The sequence below is a fragment of the Danio rerio genome, chromosome 15, assembly GCF_052040795.2.
Source record: "Danio rerio strain M-AB ecotype USA chromosome 15, GRCz13ab, whole genome shotgun sequence".
In the NCBI taxonomy this organism is placed as follows: Eukaryota; Metazoa; Chordata; class Actinopteri; order Cypriniformes; family Danionidae; genus Danio; species Danio rerio.
Window position 1 is genome coordinate 28314482 of NC_141035.1, and position 21885 is coordinate 28336366.

General features: G+C 38.6%; 2 protein-coding genes across 3 annotated transcripts in view; one reads left to right on the forward strand and one right to left on the reverse strand.

Moving 5' to 3' along the window:
* Positions 1-10913, reverse strand: part of taok1a (TAO kinase 1a) — a 40929-nt gene extending 30016 nt beyond the window's left edge. The window contains exon 1 of the mRNA XM_087284226.1: positions 10470-10913. The gene's annotated coding sequence lies outside the window, so the exon portion shown is untranslated. The remainder of the gene's footprint in view (positions 1-10469) is intronic.
* Positions 10914-17772: 6859 nt separating this feature from the next.
* The window catches only part of tsr1 (TSR1 ribosome maturation factor), a 28956-nt gene continuing 24843 nt past the window's right edge, over positions 17773-21885 (forward strand). For both annotated transcript variants that reach the window (XR_015508362.1, NM_001037370.3), the window contains 3 exon segments: positions 17773-17921; positions 20745-20848; positions 20930-21158. Coding sequence is in view for 1 of the 2 variants with exons in the window: in NM_001037370.3 (NP_001032447.3) it covers positions 17801-17921; positions 20745-20848; positions 20930-21158 (454 nt within the window). In the remaining variant the exon portion in view is untranslated.

Consider the following 21885-nt stretch of genomic DNA (forward strand, 5'->3'; position numbering starts at 1 on the left):
AGCGTCTTAAAACTAGAGAATCTTTTAAGCAAAATATATTTCCTTTCCTAACCTGTCTTTATTAATATAATATTAAAAGAACTGTAAAAACTAAATAAAGTATGCAGGCCATAAATAATTGGTTTATAGTGGAAATTTTCATTTCTGTTCAACATCCACATGAATTAGATATTTACGTATTAACTTGTAAACATTATTAACATGAAAGGATGCACCAATATCAATATGCAGCTGACCGCGTGCTACCGCATCTAGAAATCCGATATACAGCAACAGACAAATCACGAGTTTAATATACAAGTTTGTGTTTGATTTCATAGATATTAAAATATATGTACACTCCAATGAGAACCGGAACACAAAGAGTTATGGGCACTGATGGTAATATCCTTTGTGTTTCTTGTAAACTCATGACATTAAGCTGTCACACTGGTGGCATAACTTCATTTTCATTTACTACAAATTGCAATAGAATCCTTGCAACAGAAACAGTGTTGTGGGAGCTTTACAATTTATTAACCTTGAATTAAAATGCAGGTAATAGTGAAATCAATCAATCGCTGCATCCCTATAATATGTACCGAGGTTTGTGACATATCTTCTAGCTTAAAGTTATAATATTGCCATATTTTAGATGTACAGTTCTTTTCAGGCACAAGTTTGCTGCTGTCATTTTCCACTACTCCTGACATTTTTTCACTCTGTGCTCTGAGGCACCAGGTTTACCCACATGTGAGGCAGATATAAGGATATTAAGGACCCATCTGATTGGTCAAAATGGGACAACGCCTGCAGGCAACACAAACACTTGGCACATAAAATATATTTAAATGATCACATTTCTCTGTATACTGCAATTCTCTATCCCATCTACTATTATTGTGATAACAACATTTTTCTATATTTCCTGAAGCCCTGTTGTATAGATAGTTTTCAAAGCAAAAAAATGTATATTTGTTGTGCATATTTAGAACAATAAGACGAACAGTTAAAAATGGAGTCAATAACGAGTGAAGCGGTATTCAAATTTTCGATTAGCACTGCACTCGTTATTGACTGCATTTTTGTTTATTCATCTTATAAACTTGTTGGTGCAAGCATGGCTGAATAACAAGTTGATCAGGCCAAAACATATTAAGTACAATACCATATACAACAGCATATATACAGATTTAAATAATTCCAACATCTTTTATCTTTACTATATCACTTTAATATTATTGCAAAAAATCATTCATAACATAAAACATATTTTTAGTATATTTAAAACTATTACAGGTCATCAATCAGGACTGCCTGATTGCCCAGGGCCAGCATGCAAGACGCTCGGGACAGTAGAGAAGATCGTTACTGGCCCGATCGGATAAACAGTCACTAAAGTTAAGTTTGGCTGAGACAATTGTGTGCAAATAGGGTGCTTTTCACACCTAGACGTTTGTTTCGGAACCGGTCTCGTTAGCCCAGTTAGTGCGGTTTGTTTGGTATATGTGATTCCCGCAATCGTGCTCGAATCCAAGATCGCCTGAATGAGGTGGTCTCGGCTTGATTGAAACAAAGCAGATGGATTGTAACGAGAAAGCAAAACGATAGAACGAACCAGGCTATATCAAAGTGTATTATGGCTGTGTAATAGACATATATAAGGCTGTATGAAAAGAGAATTATGAGGTCGGGATGTCATTCCTACAGGCAAATGCGCGTTTGTCTGAGTGCTTATTATAATATAAATATATAATATAAACTCCTAAATATACTCCTAAATAATCTATCTATCTATCTATCTGTCTGTCTGTCTGTCTGTCTGTCTGTCTGTCTGTCTGTCTGTCTGTCTGTCTGTCTGTCTGTCTGTCTGTCTGTGAAGAATGATTACATTTTTATATCTCAAGTTCCCATTTAAATGACTGATCTGCATCAAATTATCAATTAGCAAGCTGAATTCAAATTCACTGACGTAGAACCGAAAAAAAAAAAAAATAGCAGGGATTCGTAGCTTAGCATGTGACAGTTAACTCTTTGAAAGGCAGAATGAGATGACATCCCATCATGCCATTCAACAGACGCAGACACACACACTCAGGAGGAATGTGGCAGGACAGGACGGACACAACAGGAGGGCAGGAACTGCCAACATGATGTCGCTTTCTTTCACTCGCTGTTTCTCCATTTCCTCTTCATTCAGCACTAGTGATAATAGCACGTCAAATCTCCCGTCAATCAGTTCTGTGCTAATCAGCTTTTTAACTCAGCATCAACATTCTACACTCCTTTCCATTGGACGTTATCTTAGTATCCAGCGAACTGACATGTTTAAACAAAAAAAAACGTTGCTACAGTCAAAGCAAAACCTCAAAAATTGAGAAATGCTGAGTTGTTTTTCAGGAATGTGCGAAAAGCTGAAAAACAGAACTGCCGCAGTGATGCAAGTACAAGGAAATAAGCTCTAAAAAATATGAATGTATTTTATCAAAAATAGATTTTTTTGATAACACCGAACATCACTACGCACAAATAACATCCAGTTGGAAGTTTTCACCAAGATATTAAACAACTTATTGCTCTGCTTAATCAAATGTCACAACATCCTTTACATTCAGATTAAGAGGAATGTCTAGGAAATTCCTCTGTCCAGGCAGGGATTTCCCCTGATTTGCCAGAAACGGCAGCAGAGCTCTGACCCAGCAGAGCTTTAAAGATGCTGCACCGCTGTGTATTTATAAACACTCACAATGACCTTGTGAGTGATTAGGCCCTGCTTTCTGGCTACACCTGTGAAGATCACCACAGGTACCACGGGCATTAGAAGCAGTCATTTAGCTTCTAGTTGTTTATATTATTGTTTTAAATAATAAGCAATATCACATTTCTACATTAGATTATGGATAGTCTCTTTTACACAATAAATTCTAGTTTTTGGAATGGATTTTGTGACCAGTGACCTTCTTGCTGTGAGGCAACAGTGCTAACCACTGAGCCTCCGTTTCACCTCTACATAAGAATATATTAGGACTACCAGTTTGAGCTATTCATTCTAATTAATGCTTATCATTATTGTATTGAAACAACATTCCTGACAGTTCTAATGAAAATATCTCCAGTGCAAAGCTGATCTACTAGGCCATAAAATGAAAATACAAATTCTTAATGGAATATACACATTTATTTTGACAAATACAATAAAATATTACAAATCTAAATACATTACACATTTTTAAATACATATATATTGTGTAATATAAGGGTCACTGGGCCAGCAATAATAGTATTTATAACGACAATAATAATGATAATAAATAAATCATTACATAAATGCACATATTGAAATTAATGTAATGTATTTTTTATGTAAAGCCATGTCAACAACCAAGGTTATTTATATGACAAAAACATTTCAATAATAAAAATACAATTAAAAAAAAAATCAACAAACAAATACATAAATTAAATAAGATTATAGCGCTAATAGGTGATAAATATTCTACAAATTTTTCTTAGTGCTAAAATGTCCTTAAGAGAGTCTTCTGAAATCATTAAAAGCAGTTCAGTAAAATGCATCTTTCATTTTATTCACCTTTCACCTTTAAACAAAAAACATGGGTTATTCTTGTATGTCCAATACGATATCTGGTATAAATCACTTGATCAAAAATGTCTTAAAACTATGAGATTTCAGGTTGTATTTCATCCTGTTTATTATTTTTTTAATGCTGCACATATTGAATAGCTATTAGAATTATCTATTATATATATATATATATATATATATATAGTAATAAAAATACGATGCAACTAACTAAATGCAATTAATGCAATATTATACTAAATTTTGTATTATATTTCATCATAATTAAATAAATATATTTAGAGAAATGCATAATTTTACTTTTATTTTTAAATGCAGTGCAAATACAAATTTGAACTACTGGGGCAGCAAAAAAATTTACAAATATAAAATAATAACAAATAAATAATAATAGTAGCATCATATGATAATAATAATAATAATAAATATAGCTGCAAGCAGCAATTAAGGGGCCAAGCACTATTGGCCATAAGGTGGCGCTGCTCCAGGCGTTTTTGAGTACTTTCAGGGCATGGGGTTGAACATGCATACCATGTTTTGTAATGATATGTGAATGTGTTGGTAAAATATAGCATTTTTGGCCAAAAATCGAAATGGGCGACGCCCAAAATGGCTGACCTGTGAAAATCAGACATCATTCGACTCGGCATGCTCTGCCGGATGTAATGAGACCAGTTTCATGAGTTTCGGACGAAAGGTTGAGACGTTATAAGCCAAAAAGCAAGTTTTTAGTATCTCCGGACCACTAGGGGGCAGTGCGCCGAAACTCCGCAATTAACCTTAGACCCTAGTTGTCATAACACACACCAAGTTTGGTGTGAATCGGTGAATGCGTTACAGAGATATCGCCTCAAGTCCATTTTCGCAAGTTCTTCGTTAAATTAGTTCGCAAGTTAAACGAAAACGGTTGGTCTAATCAACTTGAATTCCATAACTTTTGGTTGGCATGGTCTGTAGATCATGTGACTCAATTTTGGTGAAAATCGGAGACACGGCCTAGGACGAGTTCGATCAAATAGGTTTTTCGAAAAATTTAAAATAGCGCGAAAAAATTCATGACGGAAAATGACGTCATAGGGTGGGTTTGAATCGGACTGAGCCAAGGAATCAGAGGAAAAAAGAATTTTGATTGTAGCCCATTCGGTTCAAAAGTTATGATGATAAACATACGTGAAAGTTTGGACAAGTGGTGGCGCTAGAGAGTTTGATTTTGAGACTTCATAATTGGCCTGATTAATGTTAATACTGGCCTCTATCATTGTGCCAAATTATACAACTTTCCCGCATACGCCTATATGGGCTGCCATTCAAATCCGGCGGAAGAAACGGAAGAAGAAGAATAATAATAATAATAATAATAATAATAATAATAAATATAGCTGCAAGCAGCAATTAAGGGGCCAAGCACTATTGGCCATAAGGTGGCGCTGCTCCAGACGTTTTTGAGTACTTTCAGGGCATGGGGTTGAAGATGCATACCATGTTTTGTAATGATATGTGAATGTGTTGGTAAAATATAGCATTTTTGGCCAAAAATCGAAATGGGCGACGCCCAAAATGGCTGACCTGTGAAAATCAGACATCATTCGACTCGGCATGCTCTGCCGAATGTAATGAGACCAGTTTCATGAGTTTCGGACGAAAGGTTGAGACGTTATAAGCCAAAAAGCAAGTTTTTAGTATCTCCGGACCACTAGGGGGCAGTGCACCGAAACTCCGCAATTAACCTTAGACCCTAGTTGTCATAACACACACCAAGTTTGGTGTGAATCGGTGAATGCATTACAGAGATATCGCCTCAAGTCCATTATCGCAAGTTCTACGTTAAATTAGTTCGTAAGTTAAGCGAAAACGGTTGGTCAAATCAACATGAATTCCATAACTTTTGGTTGGCGTGGTCTGTAGATCATGTGATTCAATTTTGGTGAAAATCGGAGACACGGCCTAGGACGAGTTCGATCAAATAGGTTTTTCGAAAAATTTAAAATAGCGCGAAAAAAGTCATGACGGAAAATGACGTCATAGGGTGGGTTTGAATCGGACTGAGCCAAGGAATCAGAGGAAAAAAGAATTTTGATTGTAGCCCATTCGGTTCAAAAGTTATGATGATAAACATACGTGAAAGTTTGGACAAGTGGTGGCGCTAGAGAGTTTGATTTTGAGACTTCATAATTGGCCTGATTAATGTTAATACTGGCCTCTATCATTGTGCCAAATTATACAACTTTCCCGCATACGCCTATATCGGCTGCCATTCAAATCCGGCGGAAGAAACGGAAGAAGAAGAAGAAGAAGAAGAATAATAATAATAATAATAATAATAATAATAATAATAAGAACACTAACGAAAGCAATAGGTGCCTACGCACCTACGGTGCTTGGCCCCTAATAATAATAATAAGAACACTAACGAAAGCAATAGGTGCCTACGCACCTACGGTGCTTGGCCCCTAAATATAGCTGCAAGCAGCAATTAAGGGGCCAAGCACTATTGGCCATAAGGTGGCGCTGCTCCAGACGTTTTTGAGTACTTTCAGGGCATGGGGTTGAAGATGCATACCATGTTTTGTAATGATATGTGAATGTGTTGGTAAAATATAGCATTTTTGGCCAAAAATCGAAATGGGCGACGCCCAAAATGGCTGACCTGTGAAAATCAGACATCATTCGACTCGGCATGCTCTGCCGAATGTAATGAGACCAGTTTCATGAGTTTCGGACGAAAGGTTGAGACGTTATAAGCCAAAAAGCAAGTTTTTAGTATCTCCGGACCACTAGGGGGCAGTGCACCGAAACTCCGCAATTAACCTTAGACCCTAGTTGTCATAACACACACCAAGTTTGGTGTGAATCGGTGAATGCATTACAGAGATATCGCCTCAAGTCCATTATCGCAAGTTCTACGTTAAATTAGTTCGTAAGTTAAGCGAAAACGGTTGGTCAAATCAACATGAATTCCATAACTTTTGGTTGGCGTGGTCTGTAGATCATGTGATTCAATTTTGGTGAAAATCGGAGACACGGCCTAGGACGAGTTCGATCAAATAGGTTTTTCGAAAAATTTAAAATAGCGCGAAAAAAGTCATGACGGAAAATGACGTCATAGGGTGGGTTTGAATCGGACTGAGCCAAGGAATCAGAGGAAAAAAGAATTTTGATTGTAGCCCATTCGGTTCAAAAGTTATGATGATAAACATACGTGAAAGTTTGGACAAGTGGTGGCGCTAGAGAGTTTGATTTTGAGACTTCATAATTGGCCTGATTAATGTTAATACTGGCCTCTATCATTGTGCCAAATTATACAACTTTCCCGCATACGCCTATATCGGCTGCCATTCAAATCCGGCGGAAGAAACGGAAGAAGAAGAAGAAGAAGAATAATAATAATAATAATAATAATAATAATAATAATAATAATAAGAACACTAACGAAAGCAATAGGTGCCTACGCACCTACGGTGCTTGACCCCTAATAATAAGAACACTAACGAAAGCAATAGGTGCCTACGCACCTACGGTGCTTGGCCCCTAATAAGAACACTAACGAAAGCAATAGGTGCCTACGCACCTACGGTGCTTGGCCCCTAAATATAGCTGTAAGCAGCAATTAAGGGGCCAAGCACTATTGGCCATAAGGTGGCGCTGCTCCAGACGTTTTTGAGTACTTTCAGGGCATGGGGTTGAAGATGCATACCATGTTTTGTAATGATATGTGAATGTGTTGGTAAAATATAGCATTTTTGGCCAAAAATCGAAATGGGCGACGCCCAAAATGGCTGACCTGTGAAAATCAGACATTATTCGACTCGGCATGCTCTGCCGGATGTAATGAGACCAGTTTCATGAGTTTCGGACGAATGGTTGAGACGTTATAAGCCAAAAAGCAAGTTTTTTGTATCTCCGGACCACTAGGGGGCAGTGCGCCGAAACTCCGCAATTAACCTCAGACCCTAGTTGTCATAAAACACACCAAGTTTGGTGTGAATCGGTGAATGCGTTACAGAGATATCGCCTCAAGTCCATTTTCGCAAGTTCTACGTTAAATTAGTTTGCAAGTTAAACGAAAACGGTTGGTCTAATCAACTTGAATTCCATAACTTTTGGTTGGCATGGTCTGTAGATCATGTGATTCAATTTTGGTGAAAATCTGAGACACGGCCTAGGACGAGTTCGATCAAATAGGTTTTTCGAAAAATTTAAAATAGCGCGAAAAAATTCATGACGGAAAATGACGTCATAGGGTGGGTTTGAATCGGACTGAGCCAAGGAATCAGAGGAAAAAAGAATTTTGATTGTAGCCCATTCGGTTCAAAAGTTATGATGATAAACATACGTGAAAGTTTGGACAAGTGGTGGCGCTAGAGAGTTTGATTTTGAGACTTCATAATTGGCCTGATTAATGTTAATACTGGCCTCTATCATTGTGCCAAATTATACAACTTTCCCGCATACGCCTATATGGGCTGCCATTCAAATCCGGCGGAAGAAACGGAAGAATAATAATAATAATAATAATAAATATAGCTGCAAGCAGCAATTAAGGGGCCAAGCACTATTGGCCATAAGGTGGCGCTGCTCCAGACGTTTTTGAGTACTTTCAGGGCATGGGGTTGAAGATGCATACCATGTTTTGTAATGATATGTGAATGTGTTGGTAAAATATAGCATTTTTGGGCAAAAATCGAAATGGGCGACGCCCAAAATGGCTGACCTGTGAAAATCAGACATCATTCGACTCGGCATGCTCTGCCAGATGTAATGAGACCAGTTTCATGAGTTTCGGACGAAAGGTTCAGACGTTATAAGCCAAAAAGCAAGTTTTTAGTATCTCCGGACCACTAGGGGGCAGTGCGCCGAAACTCCGCAATTAACCTTAGACCCTAGTTGTCATAACACACACCAAGTTTGGTGTGAATCGGTGAATGCATTACAGAGATATCGCCTCAAGTCCATTATCGCAAGTTCTTTGTTAAATTAGTTCGTAAGTTAAACGAAAACGGTTGGTCAAATCAACTTGAATTCCATAACTTTTGGTTGGCGTGGGCTGTAGATCATTTGATTCAATTTTGGTGAAAATCGGAGACACGGCCTAGGACGAGTTCGATCAAATAGGTTTTTCGAAAAATTTAAAATAGCGCGAAAAAAGTCATGACGGAAAATGACGTCATAGGGTGGGTTTGAATCGGACTGAGCCAAGGAATCAGAGGAAAAAAGAATTTTGATTGTAGCCCATTTGGTTCAAAAGTTATGATGATAAACATACGTAAAAGTTTGGACAAGTGGTGGCGCTAGAGAGTTTGATTTTGAGACTTCATAATTGGCCTGATTAATGTTAATACTGGCCTCTATCATTGTGCCAAATTATACAACTTTCCCGCATACGCCTATATGGGCTGCCATTCAAATCCGGCGGAAGAAACGGAAGAAGAAGAAGAAGAAGAAGAAGAAGAATAATAATAATAATAATAATAATAATAAGAACACTAACGAAAGCAATAGGTGCCTACGCACCTACGGTGCTTGGCCCCTAATAAGAACACTAACGAAAGCAATAGGTGCCTACGCACCTACGGTGCTTGGCCCCTAATAATAATGGGTGCGACACTGTGGCTCAGTGGTTAGCACGGTCACCTCACAGCAAGAATGTTGCTGGTTTCACACACATACAATGCAGCATGATTCACCCCTGATGAATAGATGGACTAAGCCGAAAGAAATGAAATGAATGAATGAATGAATAATAATAATAATAATAATAATAATAATAATAATAACACAAAGTGCAAAATAACTACTGTAAAGCTCTTTAATGATCATATTGAATTACTAGAGGGCTTAAATCAAAGCTGGACAGCTATAGATTTAGATTTCTTTACATTACTTGAGCCTGTCACAGGATTGCAGGACAGACAGATACGTGGAAAGCATAAAACCGGATCGAGTAAACTTGTGTTAGTCACTTGATGACATCAATGATAATCAGAGGTCTGATATCAGATGGATGTGGGAGTGGAGACCCCGAGGGCTCAGTGTAACGGATGCTGCACGGAGAGCACAGAGGCCCTGATTTAAGAGGCAGCAATGAGGTCACAGAAAGACAATCACGGTGGAGAAAGCAGGCAGTATGTCCCAACAACAGAGCCACTGTTCAGCCTCTTGTTCACATACCACCAGTTTGCATGTTTATGAGCAATGCAAAGCCATAAACAAATGCAGCAGAGCTTCATTTCATTACAATCACAGCAATCATTTCCACTGTGCCAGAGCATCAATATAGAGGCAGGAAATGCCATACAAGATGCAATAAGCAATGATAGGATATTTATTAATCATCTCATCTATAACAACAACGCCAGCATCACATTGACAGATAGCCATCATGGAAACATAAATGTAAACAGCAGGTCCATCCATCATTATCATTCAGTCTATACATCTCAACTACACAAATACATCTCATTAAACTGCTGTTTGCACAGACACATTGTCTACAGAGCACGCTCACTTTACAGGAACAGCAAGTTTTTAAGTATTTCAGACCACAGTAAATCCACACGTTAATGTATGTAATCATAATTGACAGCTTAGACAAGTTATGTGTGTGGGTGACATTCATTTTATACGAATACCTCACACCACAGAGCAAAAAGCCCAACACAAACATGTGCCTTTCTACGTGATGATCTATTAACAGCTTCATTACCTGCAGCCAAACTTCAATGACTTTGGTGGAAACAAACAAACTTTGTTCATTTTTTTCTGTAAATCCCTGATATGGGTTTCAACAAACAGGCAAACATTTAACGGACGTCTAATGTTGTGTTAAAAATCAGGAAGTGTTTATTTTGACAAGAACTCAAGTTAGCAGAGCAGCTAACAGCTCACTTACCCTCCCAACAGGCCAGGATGAGCAGCCAGCCCCGAGAAAACTCCTCCGACCACAATAACAACAAACCCGGAGGATAGAAACACGCCTACCGACCTAAAACGAGTCACACAAAAAACTTATCGATCGCTGTCAAGCATGAGTGTCCGCTGGAGAAACTCCTGCAGCCCGGTGCTGGATATCGGTGGCCCAGCAGCGCTCCACTCTCCCGGGCTACTGCTGCTGCTAAAGATGGCGTCCGAGAACGATCCACTCCCTGACGGCTTAAAAACAGAGAGAAACACGGCCCTTTTACGCACCGAAGGCCAGACCACAACTCAGAATCGCTCCGAAACGCTTAAGACTGCTGTTTTTGCACCCGTTCGGGCTGTGGGGTGATGATCATGTTGTGGTGGTGGCTGTGATTTTTCTCTCTCTGCCCTCCTCTACTGAAGTTCGAATCGTTGCATTGAACTGAATCATTTTCAACGACTCCCTCGAGTTGATTCGCTTGAGAATCCCTTCAAGGTTTGTCCTGTCAAGTTTACTCAAACTTCACTAACATTTTTAAACTTTCATTTTAAGTCTTTGAAATGCGTTCACTTCAGCAATCACCTGCAGTGTGTATTTTTAAATTGACAAACGTATTACAATTTATGTATTTAAAAAGTAGGCTAATTTCATACTAGATCAATGCAATAATATTAGAAGTTCTTATACAGTATATGCACTTTTTATTTTTATACCTACTTTATCATAATTTTTAAAGGGACCCAAAATTATAGTTTGCAACACGTAATTAAAAACACCCCCCCAAACACAAACAAAAAAGAATATATATATATATATATCATACATTTTATTAATTTTATATTAAAGGGAAAGTGGGAAAATAAGAAAACTAAGACAGTCTGTAATTTTTCCTATGTTGTGTTGTATACTACAATGTATGGTCTTGTTAAATATGGTCTAGTAGGTAGCACGTTCGCCTCACAGCAAGAAGGTCGCTGGGTCGCTGGTTCGATCCTGGGCTCAGTTGGCGTTTCTGTGTGGAGTTTGCATGTTCTCCCTGCGTTCGCGTGGGTTTCCTCCATGTACTCCGGATTCCCCCTACAGTCCAAAGACATGCTAGGCTAAATTGTTCGTAGTGTATGAGTGTGTGTATGTGTGGATGTTTCCCAGAGATGGGTTGCGGCTGGAAGGGCATCCGCTTCGTAAAAACTTGCTGGATAAGTTGGCGGTTCATTCCACTGTGGCGACCCCAGATTAATAAAGGGACTAAGCCGACAAGAAAATGAATGAATGAATGTCAACCCAAGTAGCAAATAATTCATGCCCAGATTTGGCATAAAGCTGGCATACAGCATGTGGGCCAAACATGGCCTGGGTTTGACAGAGGTGGCACTGTCTTTAAGGATGTGGGCCAGATTCAAAATATAGTATTTGGCCCAGATGTTAAAAAATGATATGTGGGCCATGTAGGTTTGGCTTGTCTAGACCCACATTTTAAATACATTAATATTATTTTTGAGTAAAAAAAAAAAAAATCTACCAATCAGGTCGCTTTGAGAAAATGCACGCCTATAGTGTGCCTGCCGAGTGCAATGCTTCATGGGTTTATAATTTCATAGGAATCATGACACACCAACCTATCTGGCCCAGTTCAGGTCCGGTTATGAGTTATTAACTTGGCTCAGACTTGATCCAGATATGGTCCATGTTTGGCCTTTGTCTGGAAGCCAGACCTAATTGTTTGGGCCAGAGCTGGGCCAGAGAAATTTTGCTATGGGAGAATGGCTACTGATTTATACATTATTTAAAATAGGTTCTGTTGTATTTGACAGAAGAATAAATGAAGAAAACAATCATAAAAGCCACGTAGAGTTTAGTTTCAACCCTGTATAAACAAGCCTGAAGGACTCAATATAGTTTGATCAGGTTTATTACTTATAGTAATAAACTTCCAGAGTTTGACAGGTTAAAAAACACTTCAGGGTGAGTGAATTAATTTTTCATTCATTCATTCATTCATTTTCTTTTGGCTTAGTCACGTGTCACGTATTTATTCAGGGGTCGCCACAGCGTAATGAACCACCGACCATTCCAGCATATGTTTTATGCCACAGATGCTTCCAGCCATAACCCAGTATTGGGAAATTAATTAATATTTTGTACTTTAATTTTAAAATTTTAAGAAAGTAACCAACAAAACATCACTGGATGCCTCAGATAATTGAGCAAAACAGTTGGCGACAATAGCCTAGTGGTTAAGTGCGCTGACATGTAGCCCCAAGGTGCTAGTGACCCGAGTTTGATTCCCAGCTCAAGGTTCTTTGCTGATCCTTCCCATCTCTCTGCTCTCCACCATTCCTGTCAGTCTACGACCCTGTTCTAAAACCCCCCTGAAAAATAATTCTAAAAAAGATAATTAAACAAAACTTGTGTAGTTAGCATAATCTGATAAAGAAGTGTGTGTTTTTTTTTTTTTCAAGAAAATATTTTGTGCTGTGCAAGTGCTTCTGGTGTGGCGACTCCTATGATTCTGTGATTCAGATTTTTTGAACCGGTTCACAAAGTGAGTCGACTCACTATAAAGAATCGACAAGTGCTCCCCTCCTCCTCTCGTTCTGGTTCCTGGAACGCCTGTTCCGCCCTCCCGATGTGGGAAACTCCCACCGTCCCCAAGAGATGGAGCATTAAACCTCTTTAATAAACAGCTACAGCTTAGATATAGATTTGTCTTTAATTAATATTCAAAACTCTGTTTCTGGGGCTGCCGAAATTATGAAAAACCATGAGTTCTGTCATAGACTTAGATTCTTAGTTTCTTAGAGAAGTATCAAGTCATCACACACTGATTCATTATAATGTTAATTGCAGCATGGAGAGGTAAACACAGATGAAATCTGAGGGAAATGTAATGGAACGTGATTCCTGGAAAACTATGTGCCACAGTGCAATTTCAGCATTATGATTATGTTTATGTTTGCTGGAATTTTATCAGGTTATCAGTAAGGCAAAAGTATTTCAGAAATATTTTAAGGATATTTTTAAAATGCTGATTATGATACTCCTATATACTAAACTGATAACCTCTAAAGGAATATTTCCATTGCACAATGATGATGATGATGCTTTCTCAGAGAAATGTAAATGATTATAATAATTTTCCCCCATGCATCTCAAGTCTGAAGTTTGAAAACCAAACCTTCCACATTCAGATGCACTTAAAGATAACTAGGACAAGTAGAGCAGAACTCATAACAATCAAATGAAAAGGATTACAGCTCGTCTATGCTATAAGCATAATCTCAGTCTCACCCTCTATAAAGGCACCACATTTCACCACATTGAAGCCTAAAAATGCACAGAGCTGTGGGTTTTCTTGGTATTGTACAATATTGGTAATCATCACATTTATGGATCACTAAGAGGTTAAAGCTGATCCCTGGGCAAAATTATTACCGTGATGTCAACAAGCCTGCAAGCGGCCAATTGGTAAACAGAGCAGAGAACTGGAGCTCTGGGTTGGTTCTGAAGCAGCAGTCTCTCCCAGCCAATCAGAGTGCAGGATGCTGTCACTGTATCCAGGCGAACAGAGGATTTGAGGTTGTTTTATGAATGGGATTTAAAGAGCCATGCTTCATCCTGTCCATGTCATTATAGAGACACTGGTGTGTTATTAATATGAGCGTAAAACAACCAAGAATTCTCTAAGGCCTGAATGACCTGTTTTGACATCCTGCTAAATATGGTTTGTATGAGCCCTTGGTTGTTTTGAATGTTTAGAGAGCCCAAAGAAGCTCTGCTGGGAATAATTTATGATTTCCTCTATGTATAATTTAATTTTCAAACAGACCATGACAATGAACGGAGGACAGATTTGTTTGTTTTCTACATTCATTTATTTATTCATTAATTCATTCGTTTTCTTTTCGGCTTAGTCCCTTTATACAGCAGGGGTCGCCACAGCGGAATCAACCGCCAACTTATCCAGCATATGTTTTACACAGTGAATGCCCTTTCAGCCACAACCCAGCACTGGGAATCACCCATACAGTCTCGCGCTAACACATATACATTACAGCCAATTTAGTTTATTTAATTCACCTATGCTGCATGTCTTTGGACTGTGGGGAAACCAGAGCACCCGGAGAAAACCCACGCGAATACGGAGAACATGCAAACTCCACAGAAATGCTAACTGACACAGTCGGGGCTCAAACCAGTGACCTTCATGCTGTGAGGCGATAGTGCTAACCACTGAGCCACTGTGTTGCCCCTTGTTTTCTACAATTTGGGGAATTTTAAAAAGTTTAAAAGTTCAAAGCTTTTTTTGAATGCAAGACATGTGTTTCATATAATAAACTTGCAATCATAAATCAGCATGATGAAATTAAATTTATGGGAAGATTCATTCATTCATTTTCTTTTTCGGCTTAGTCCTTTTAGCAATGGGGTCGCCATAGCGGAATAAACCACCAACTTATCCAGCACATGTTTTATGCAGCAGATGCCCTTCCAGCTGCAACCCATCACTGGGAAACATCTATTCACACTCAGTCACACATATACACTATGGACAATTTAGCTTACCCAATTCACCTACCACATGTCTTTGGAATTATGGGTGAAACCGGAGTACCCAGAGGAAACCCATGTGAACGCGGAGAGAACATGCAAACTCCACACAGAAATGCCAATTGACCCAGCCGAGCCACGAACCAGTGACCTTCTTGCTGTGAGGCGAATTTGCTACCCACTGTGCTGCGGCGTCGCCCTTTATGGAAAGATATGGGCAAAAATCATAAATTAAAGCTCTGTGTTCAGCTTAAATGTGAAGTGAATATGGTTTATTTACCTCTGGGGAAAAGAGAGAACAATCCCATGTAAAATCTAGCTCTGCAGTAAAATAAATTTACAAAGTTTTGTGCATTTTATTCAAAAAGAAAATCTATACATCCTCTTGAAAGTATTTAAAATGTATTATTAATGAAAAATAATTGAACATTAAAATGTAACTTGGCAGCTTAAAACGTTACAATTTAACCAATTTAAAAGGATAGTACAGCCAAATTACATATATGTCATAATTTTTCCCTGGTAACAAAGAATTCTGGTCCAGATTTGACATAAAGCAGGCACGGCAGGCATTAATAATAATAATAATAATAATTCCTTACATTTATATAGCGCTTTTCTGGGCACTCAAAGCGCTTTACACACAATGGGGGAAATCTCCTCATCCACCACAAGTGTGCAGCATCCACCTGGATGACGCGACGGCAGCCATTTTGCACCAGACCGCACACCACACATCAGCTGATTGGTGGAGAGGAGACAGCGATGAAGCCAATTGGCTATGGGGATGGTTAGGAGGCCATGATGGACAAAGGCCAGTGGGCAGATTTGGCCTGGATGCCGGGGTTAAACCCCTACTCTTTTCGAAATACATCCTGGGATTTTTAACAACCAGAGAGAGTCGGGACCTCGGTTTAACGTCTCATCCGAAAGACAGCGCTCACTGAGCAGTATAGCGTCCCCGTCACTATACTGGGGCATTAGGACCCACACAGACCGCAGGTTGGGCGCCTCCTGCTGGCCTCACTAACACCACTTCCGGCAGCAACCTAGCTTTCCCATGTGGTCTCCCATCCAGGTACTGACCGGGCGCAGCCCTGCTTAGCTTCAGTGGGCGACCATGTGAGAGTTGCAGAGAGCTAGCTGCCAGCCCTGGCATATAGCATGTGGGCCAAATATGGCCTGGTTTTGGCAGAGGTGGCACCGTCTTTAAGGCGGCACACAAGATGTCAAAGGTAGTACTTGGCCCAGATGTTAAAAACTGATATGTGGGACAGATACATTTGCCCTATCTTGACCCACATTTAAAATACATGCAGACTTTAAATTATCAGCCAGGCAGCCCAAGAGCTTCCGGAGAAATGTCTTTCCAATAAAATTGTCATGTTATTTCTTTAAAAATCAGTGATCTTTACTGCCTGTTCGATATACAATATGAAGTGGGTCACAGATCGGACAAGAAGCGCTGCATTAATATTCATTTCCCCCACCATGTCTTTAAACTATGACCGTACAACGGTCTTTCATCTCTTTTTACACTTAAACAACTAAATGAATGCTTAAGTCTATTTAACAGAATGTATTGTAATTACATTGCAACATTGATGCTGTAAAATTGAAAATAGTCACATTAAGCTTTCATTGTAAGTTTATCATTGGCTTTAAAACTCTAGCTTTCATAGAGCCCATTATTTTTGAGTAAAGTTTAAAAATTGACCAAGGATGCTTCAAGAAAAAGCACACCCATAGCGCACCTAAACTGCAATGCTACATGGGTTTATCAGTTTTCTTGCAGTTGTGAGACACCAACATATCTGGCCCAGTTCAGACCTAGTTCTGGTTTATTAACTTGAGTCTTGGCCCAGATATGGTCCATGATTGGCCCTTGTTGGAAGCCAAACTTGGTCCAGTCATGCTCCAAAATTCACTAAGGCATCTGGTCGAAGCAAATGCTAATGCTCTGGGGTACTGACCCTCGAGTAAATAGGGGTAAAAAATATGGAGGTCAGTAGTATAGTTACCAGCAAACAAACAATTTTCCTTTGTGCTCAACAGTAAAAAAGACTTTTGAAATGCTTTCACTTCTGTAAGTTCTGCTGAGTGTCATCTTTATAATGATCAACCAAAGTATACATAAATTAGCTACACTGTACTATTTATGGTTGGATAGTTAATTTTTAGTTCAGTTGTTAACTAAAAGTGTATTATATTTATTACTAAAATAGTAAAATGAAATAAACTCTGGCGACGTGGTGGCACATTAGGTAGTGCTGTTGTCTCACAGCAAGAAGTTCGCTAGTTTGAACCTTGGCTGGGTCAGTTGGCATTTCTGTGTGGAGTTTGCATATTATCCCCACGTTCGCATGGGTTTCCTCTGGGTGCTCCAGTTTCCCCCACAAATCCAAAGACATCATGTGGTACAGGTAAATTGTGTAAGCTAAAATTATCAGTAGTGTATGCATGTGCATGAGGGTGTGTGAGTGTTTCCCAGTGGGGTGCAGCTGGAAGGACATCCGCTGTGTAAAACATGTGCTGGATAAGTTGCCGGTTCATTCCGCTGTGGCGACCCCAGATTAATGAAGGGAGTAAGCCAAAAAATGAATTAATGAATATAAACTGACCAGGGGACAGTATTATGTCTGTAATTATGGGAGGTCAATGCAGCTGAACAACCGTAGGCGGCGCCATTTATTCATCAGAGAAGAGTCTGCAGAAGGAAACTCACGCGCGCGAATATGACGTCATTAAAGTTTACATGTGCGGCATGACAGAAAATGGCTGCAGGAGGAGAGCAACAGCAGCAGACACACAGACCGGGAGTTTATAAACAGAAAAACAAGCAGCACAAGCATGGAAAACATCGAACTAAAGGCGAGATCGGCCGGGAGAACAAGGGTATGTTTAATGGGATTATTCATAAGTAATGTTACACGCGCGCGCACCGCCATGTGTGCAGCGACTCTCTGACTGAACACGTGTTTAAAGACCCGTGCAGTGAAATAAGACTTATGAAAGACTGTTAATATAATTGTGTATTTGAGTCAGAAACGAATTGAGTTTATAAAAGTGTGTAACCACTTTCCGTTTGGACATACTTTTGAAATTGTGTAGTTTTTATTTGTAGTAATTATGTATTTTTTCTAATCTTAATTTTCACCAACAATTAAGGTTAAGTTGGCTTTATATGGCACATTGATTCATTTGTGAACAATGACAGCTTGTGGCACGGTCCCTATATTGTTAACCAAGTTAACTTGCTTTGAATACTCAGTTTGAAATCGCGTACAAGTGTGACTTCGACACAAACAATGTTGTAAACAATGTTGTACTTTGATAGTCTGTTAATAGTTATAAGATAATAAGCAATTTGATAACAATGTTTCTCTAAAATTCTATTATCAAGTAGTAACTCTGAAGGTTCAAATTTAAAACCAATTTTACCTTAATAGTCATGTCAGGGCTAACTTTCTTAAGAGAGCACTTTAAAAACATAGAAGTGAGCCAAAGTGCAGCACAGAAGGTATACAACACATCTATCTATCTATCTATCTATCTATCTATCTATCTATCTATCTATCTATCTATCTATCTATCTATCTATAAATATAACATAAACGTATATAAAAAATACATGTACAAGATAAAATATAGCGAAACTACCTATATAATATAAAACCTATATAAATTAAAATAACCTGATTTTAAAGCTGATTGAAATGAGAACATGGAAGTGGCCTGTCTAATGGGCGGTGGCAAATCATTCCAAAGTCTAGGAACTACCACAGTAAAAGCACTATCCCCTCTAAGCTTACACTTTGTTTTTGGCACAATCAGGCGAAACTGATCAGCTGACCTGCGAGAATTAGTGGACTTATAGGGGTGTATCAGCTCGGTGATATAAGGTGGGGCAAGTCTATTTAGAGATTTACAATCAAAATAAAGAATCTTAAACTGTATTCTAATATGAACTGGCAACTAATGAAGTGAAGCTAACATGGGGGAAATGTGGTCATGTTTGCGTGTACCAGTTAGCAGGCGTGCTGCAGCATTTGCAAACAGGCAATAGCTGACCCACTACTCCACACATACAGTGCATTACAGTAATCTAACAGAGTGGTCACAAAGGCATGAATTTCTGTCTCAAATTGTTGTTCTGGTATATATTGCTTCATTTTTGTTAGTTATCTTAATTGAAAAAAGCTAGATTTAACTACCACTCTAATCTGATTGTCAAATTCCTACCCTAAATTTCTGACTTTACCAACATCGTTGTTTAAATACTAGTATTGTGTTGTCTAAAATGAATACAAACATTTCTGTAAACATGGAATTGATATTTCATGCAAAAGTAAAAAATAGTTAAGTGACAACATATTTTACTACATTTGAAAGAAATGTAATCTGTAATGAATACATGATAAACAGAGTTCTACTCAAGATACATAACTATAAATTATAAACTTGTGCTCTGTGTTCGGCAGTCTTTGTTTGAACTACTGAACAACACATCAAAGAGGTTTGCTAAAGCGCCGCCGATGCCTCACAGACGGAATTCCAATATCTAGCATGCTGAATATTTCAGAGCAGTTGCCGAATCGACCCCATGTGCGTGTGCACAGGAGCTCAACAGAAACGTCTGTGATTGGCCAGAATGGGCTCGATGCACTCGCTTCCTTCTTCGTTAACAAATAGAATTTTGTTCGTTGAACTTAAAATTACCATACAGGTCATTCTCATATAAGATGTCATATTTATATTTAAAGCTTCTATTGAGATTTTAAAATTAAGCTTTGAATGTCTGTCATCATATTTTATGACACCATTACCCTAAAAATATGATCTTTTTTGGTAATGCAGCCTATATATGTAGTTGAGATACTAGAACACTCAAAGATCTGGGCCTCGCTTTCATTTTCACATTCTAACAGGAGCTATTTTGTGGCATAGAATAAGTTGTTTTGAAATTTCTATCTGAAGTAATATTATGTTTTTGCTATCAGAAAGTTATGTTTATGTTAGCAGGAAGTTGCTAGACAAAAATTGCATGAACGTTTAAAGTCACAGCTAAAAGTAGCAGACATGCATGCAAGTCATTTTGACCAAAGTAGAAATGCTCAGTTCTGTACTGTTTGTAATAATAATAAAAAATAATGTTAGAATTACACCGATATTTAGGAAACGTCAGGGTGTTATAGATATGTTAGTTTTATTTCAAAGAGTTATTCAGTTACAAAAAATTAAAACTCTTTGACTGCCTTGGTAGTTCTAGTGTTAAAGCCACATCTCTTCACTTGAACCTTGCAGATGAAAGATTGATCCGCTGATGCATTAGCTGACTGACAATGTTTTTAAATGCTCCCTTATACTTGAAATGCTGTCAGTGATGTAATCAGCACACAACCAGCCAATAGTGTTCAGCTTTTTCTGACGACTCCTCCCTCAAAGTTTGATTGGCTGTGGTTTGGTTGCTTGACTGAGCTGTTGGTGAACTAGTTGTTGTCAGATCATGTAGTGTGACAATCCTCTTGTGGATTATTTACGTTATGTCCTGTAGTGTGAACACCACAGCAATTAAAGTACACAAAATCAAGTCATGTAGGGTAAACGGCACAGCGATCTGCTGATGTTTAATGTCATGTAGTGTAAACTAGGCTTAAAGATGTATTTATATACAACTAATGCACACATGACAATTGACTATTTTGTTTATCTAATTAGGTAGAGTTGCTATTGTGGCCCTCACCAAGAAACAGCGGAGAGAGATGAGGAAAAAGGACCGCAGGAACACGGCTAACCAGCTGCGTCGCAACAAAAAAGACTTGGTAGAGTAAAGCTATTCATATTCTACATGGCTAACCGACTGGATGTGATCTGACTAACCGTCTATGCGTTGTTGTTGACAGGTGCTGACGGAGAAGCGTAAACTGGGCAGCCGAGATGGACCTCCTCATCTGGTGGCAGTCATAGCACTTCATTCAAGAGTGGATGCTGGAGCTGTCACAAAGATATTGAGAGGGGAAGGAGTTGGTGGAGTGGTGCGTGAAGATCAAGGAGTCACTGGGGCCAAGGACAGCTTTGGTCTTGTTCTTCCTCGCTTTAAGCAGAGATTCACTTTCTACAGGCCAGACACGGGTAATACTATGATAACAAAGCTGAATAAAACAGTAGTGCCGTTCAGTATTTTTGTAGACATTCTGAAGAAAGCACTTCTTCCGTTGCTCCAAATTGTGAATGATAGTATTCAAACGGAGCTCACAAATGTATGAATGTAATCATATTTGATAAAACCATGAACCATATACAAATTAGACTTTATAACATTAACCTATGAAACCTTATTATAAAGTGGGATCTTTTTTTAAAAAAATATTCAAATTGTCATGTTTCATATTATGATTTTGGTGTTTCAATGCTCATTTCTGCTTCTTTTTGACGAGGTAGTTCTTGGCTATTTTAGAAGATATGCAATAGTGGCCCCAGCCATATAACAGAAAATGTGGAAATGCAAAATTCTATCAATAACTGTGAAACACGCAAACGAGCTATGCTTAGGATTCAGAAACTGGTTGCTGGTTGCCAGTAACTCCTGCAGTTAGAATGTATTGAGAATGTTAATATATATGAGCATAGCTCTTTCCTGTAATCAAAATAAAAAAACAACACTTAATAAAGCATTTGTAGAAGATAATTGAATTGACGAAGGGTTATGACGATGACAGGTTTGTTTAAAGTACATTTGACATCAAACTGTAGGGATTGGTTTACAGTTTAACCCAAAGTATGACCAGTCTGGTAGATGAAGAAGAGCCGGAGTCAGAGATTTAAATAAATAAATCAAGTTTACTGAAGATAGTTTGCA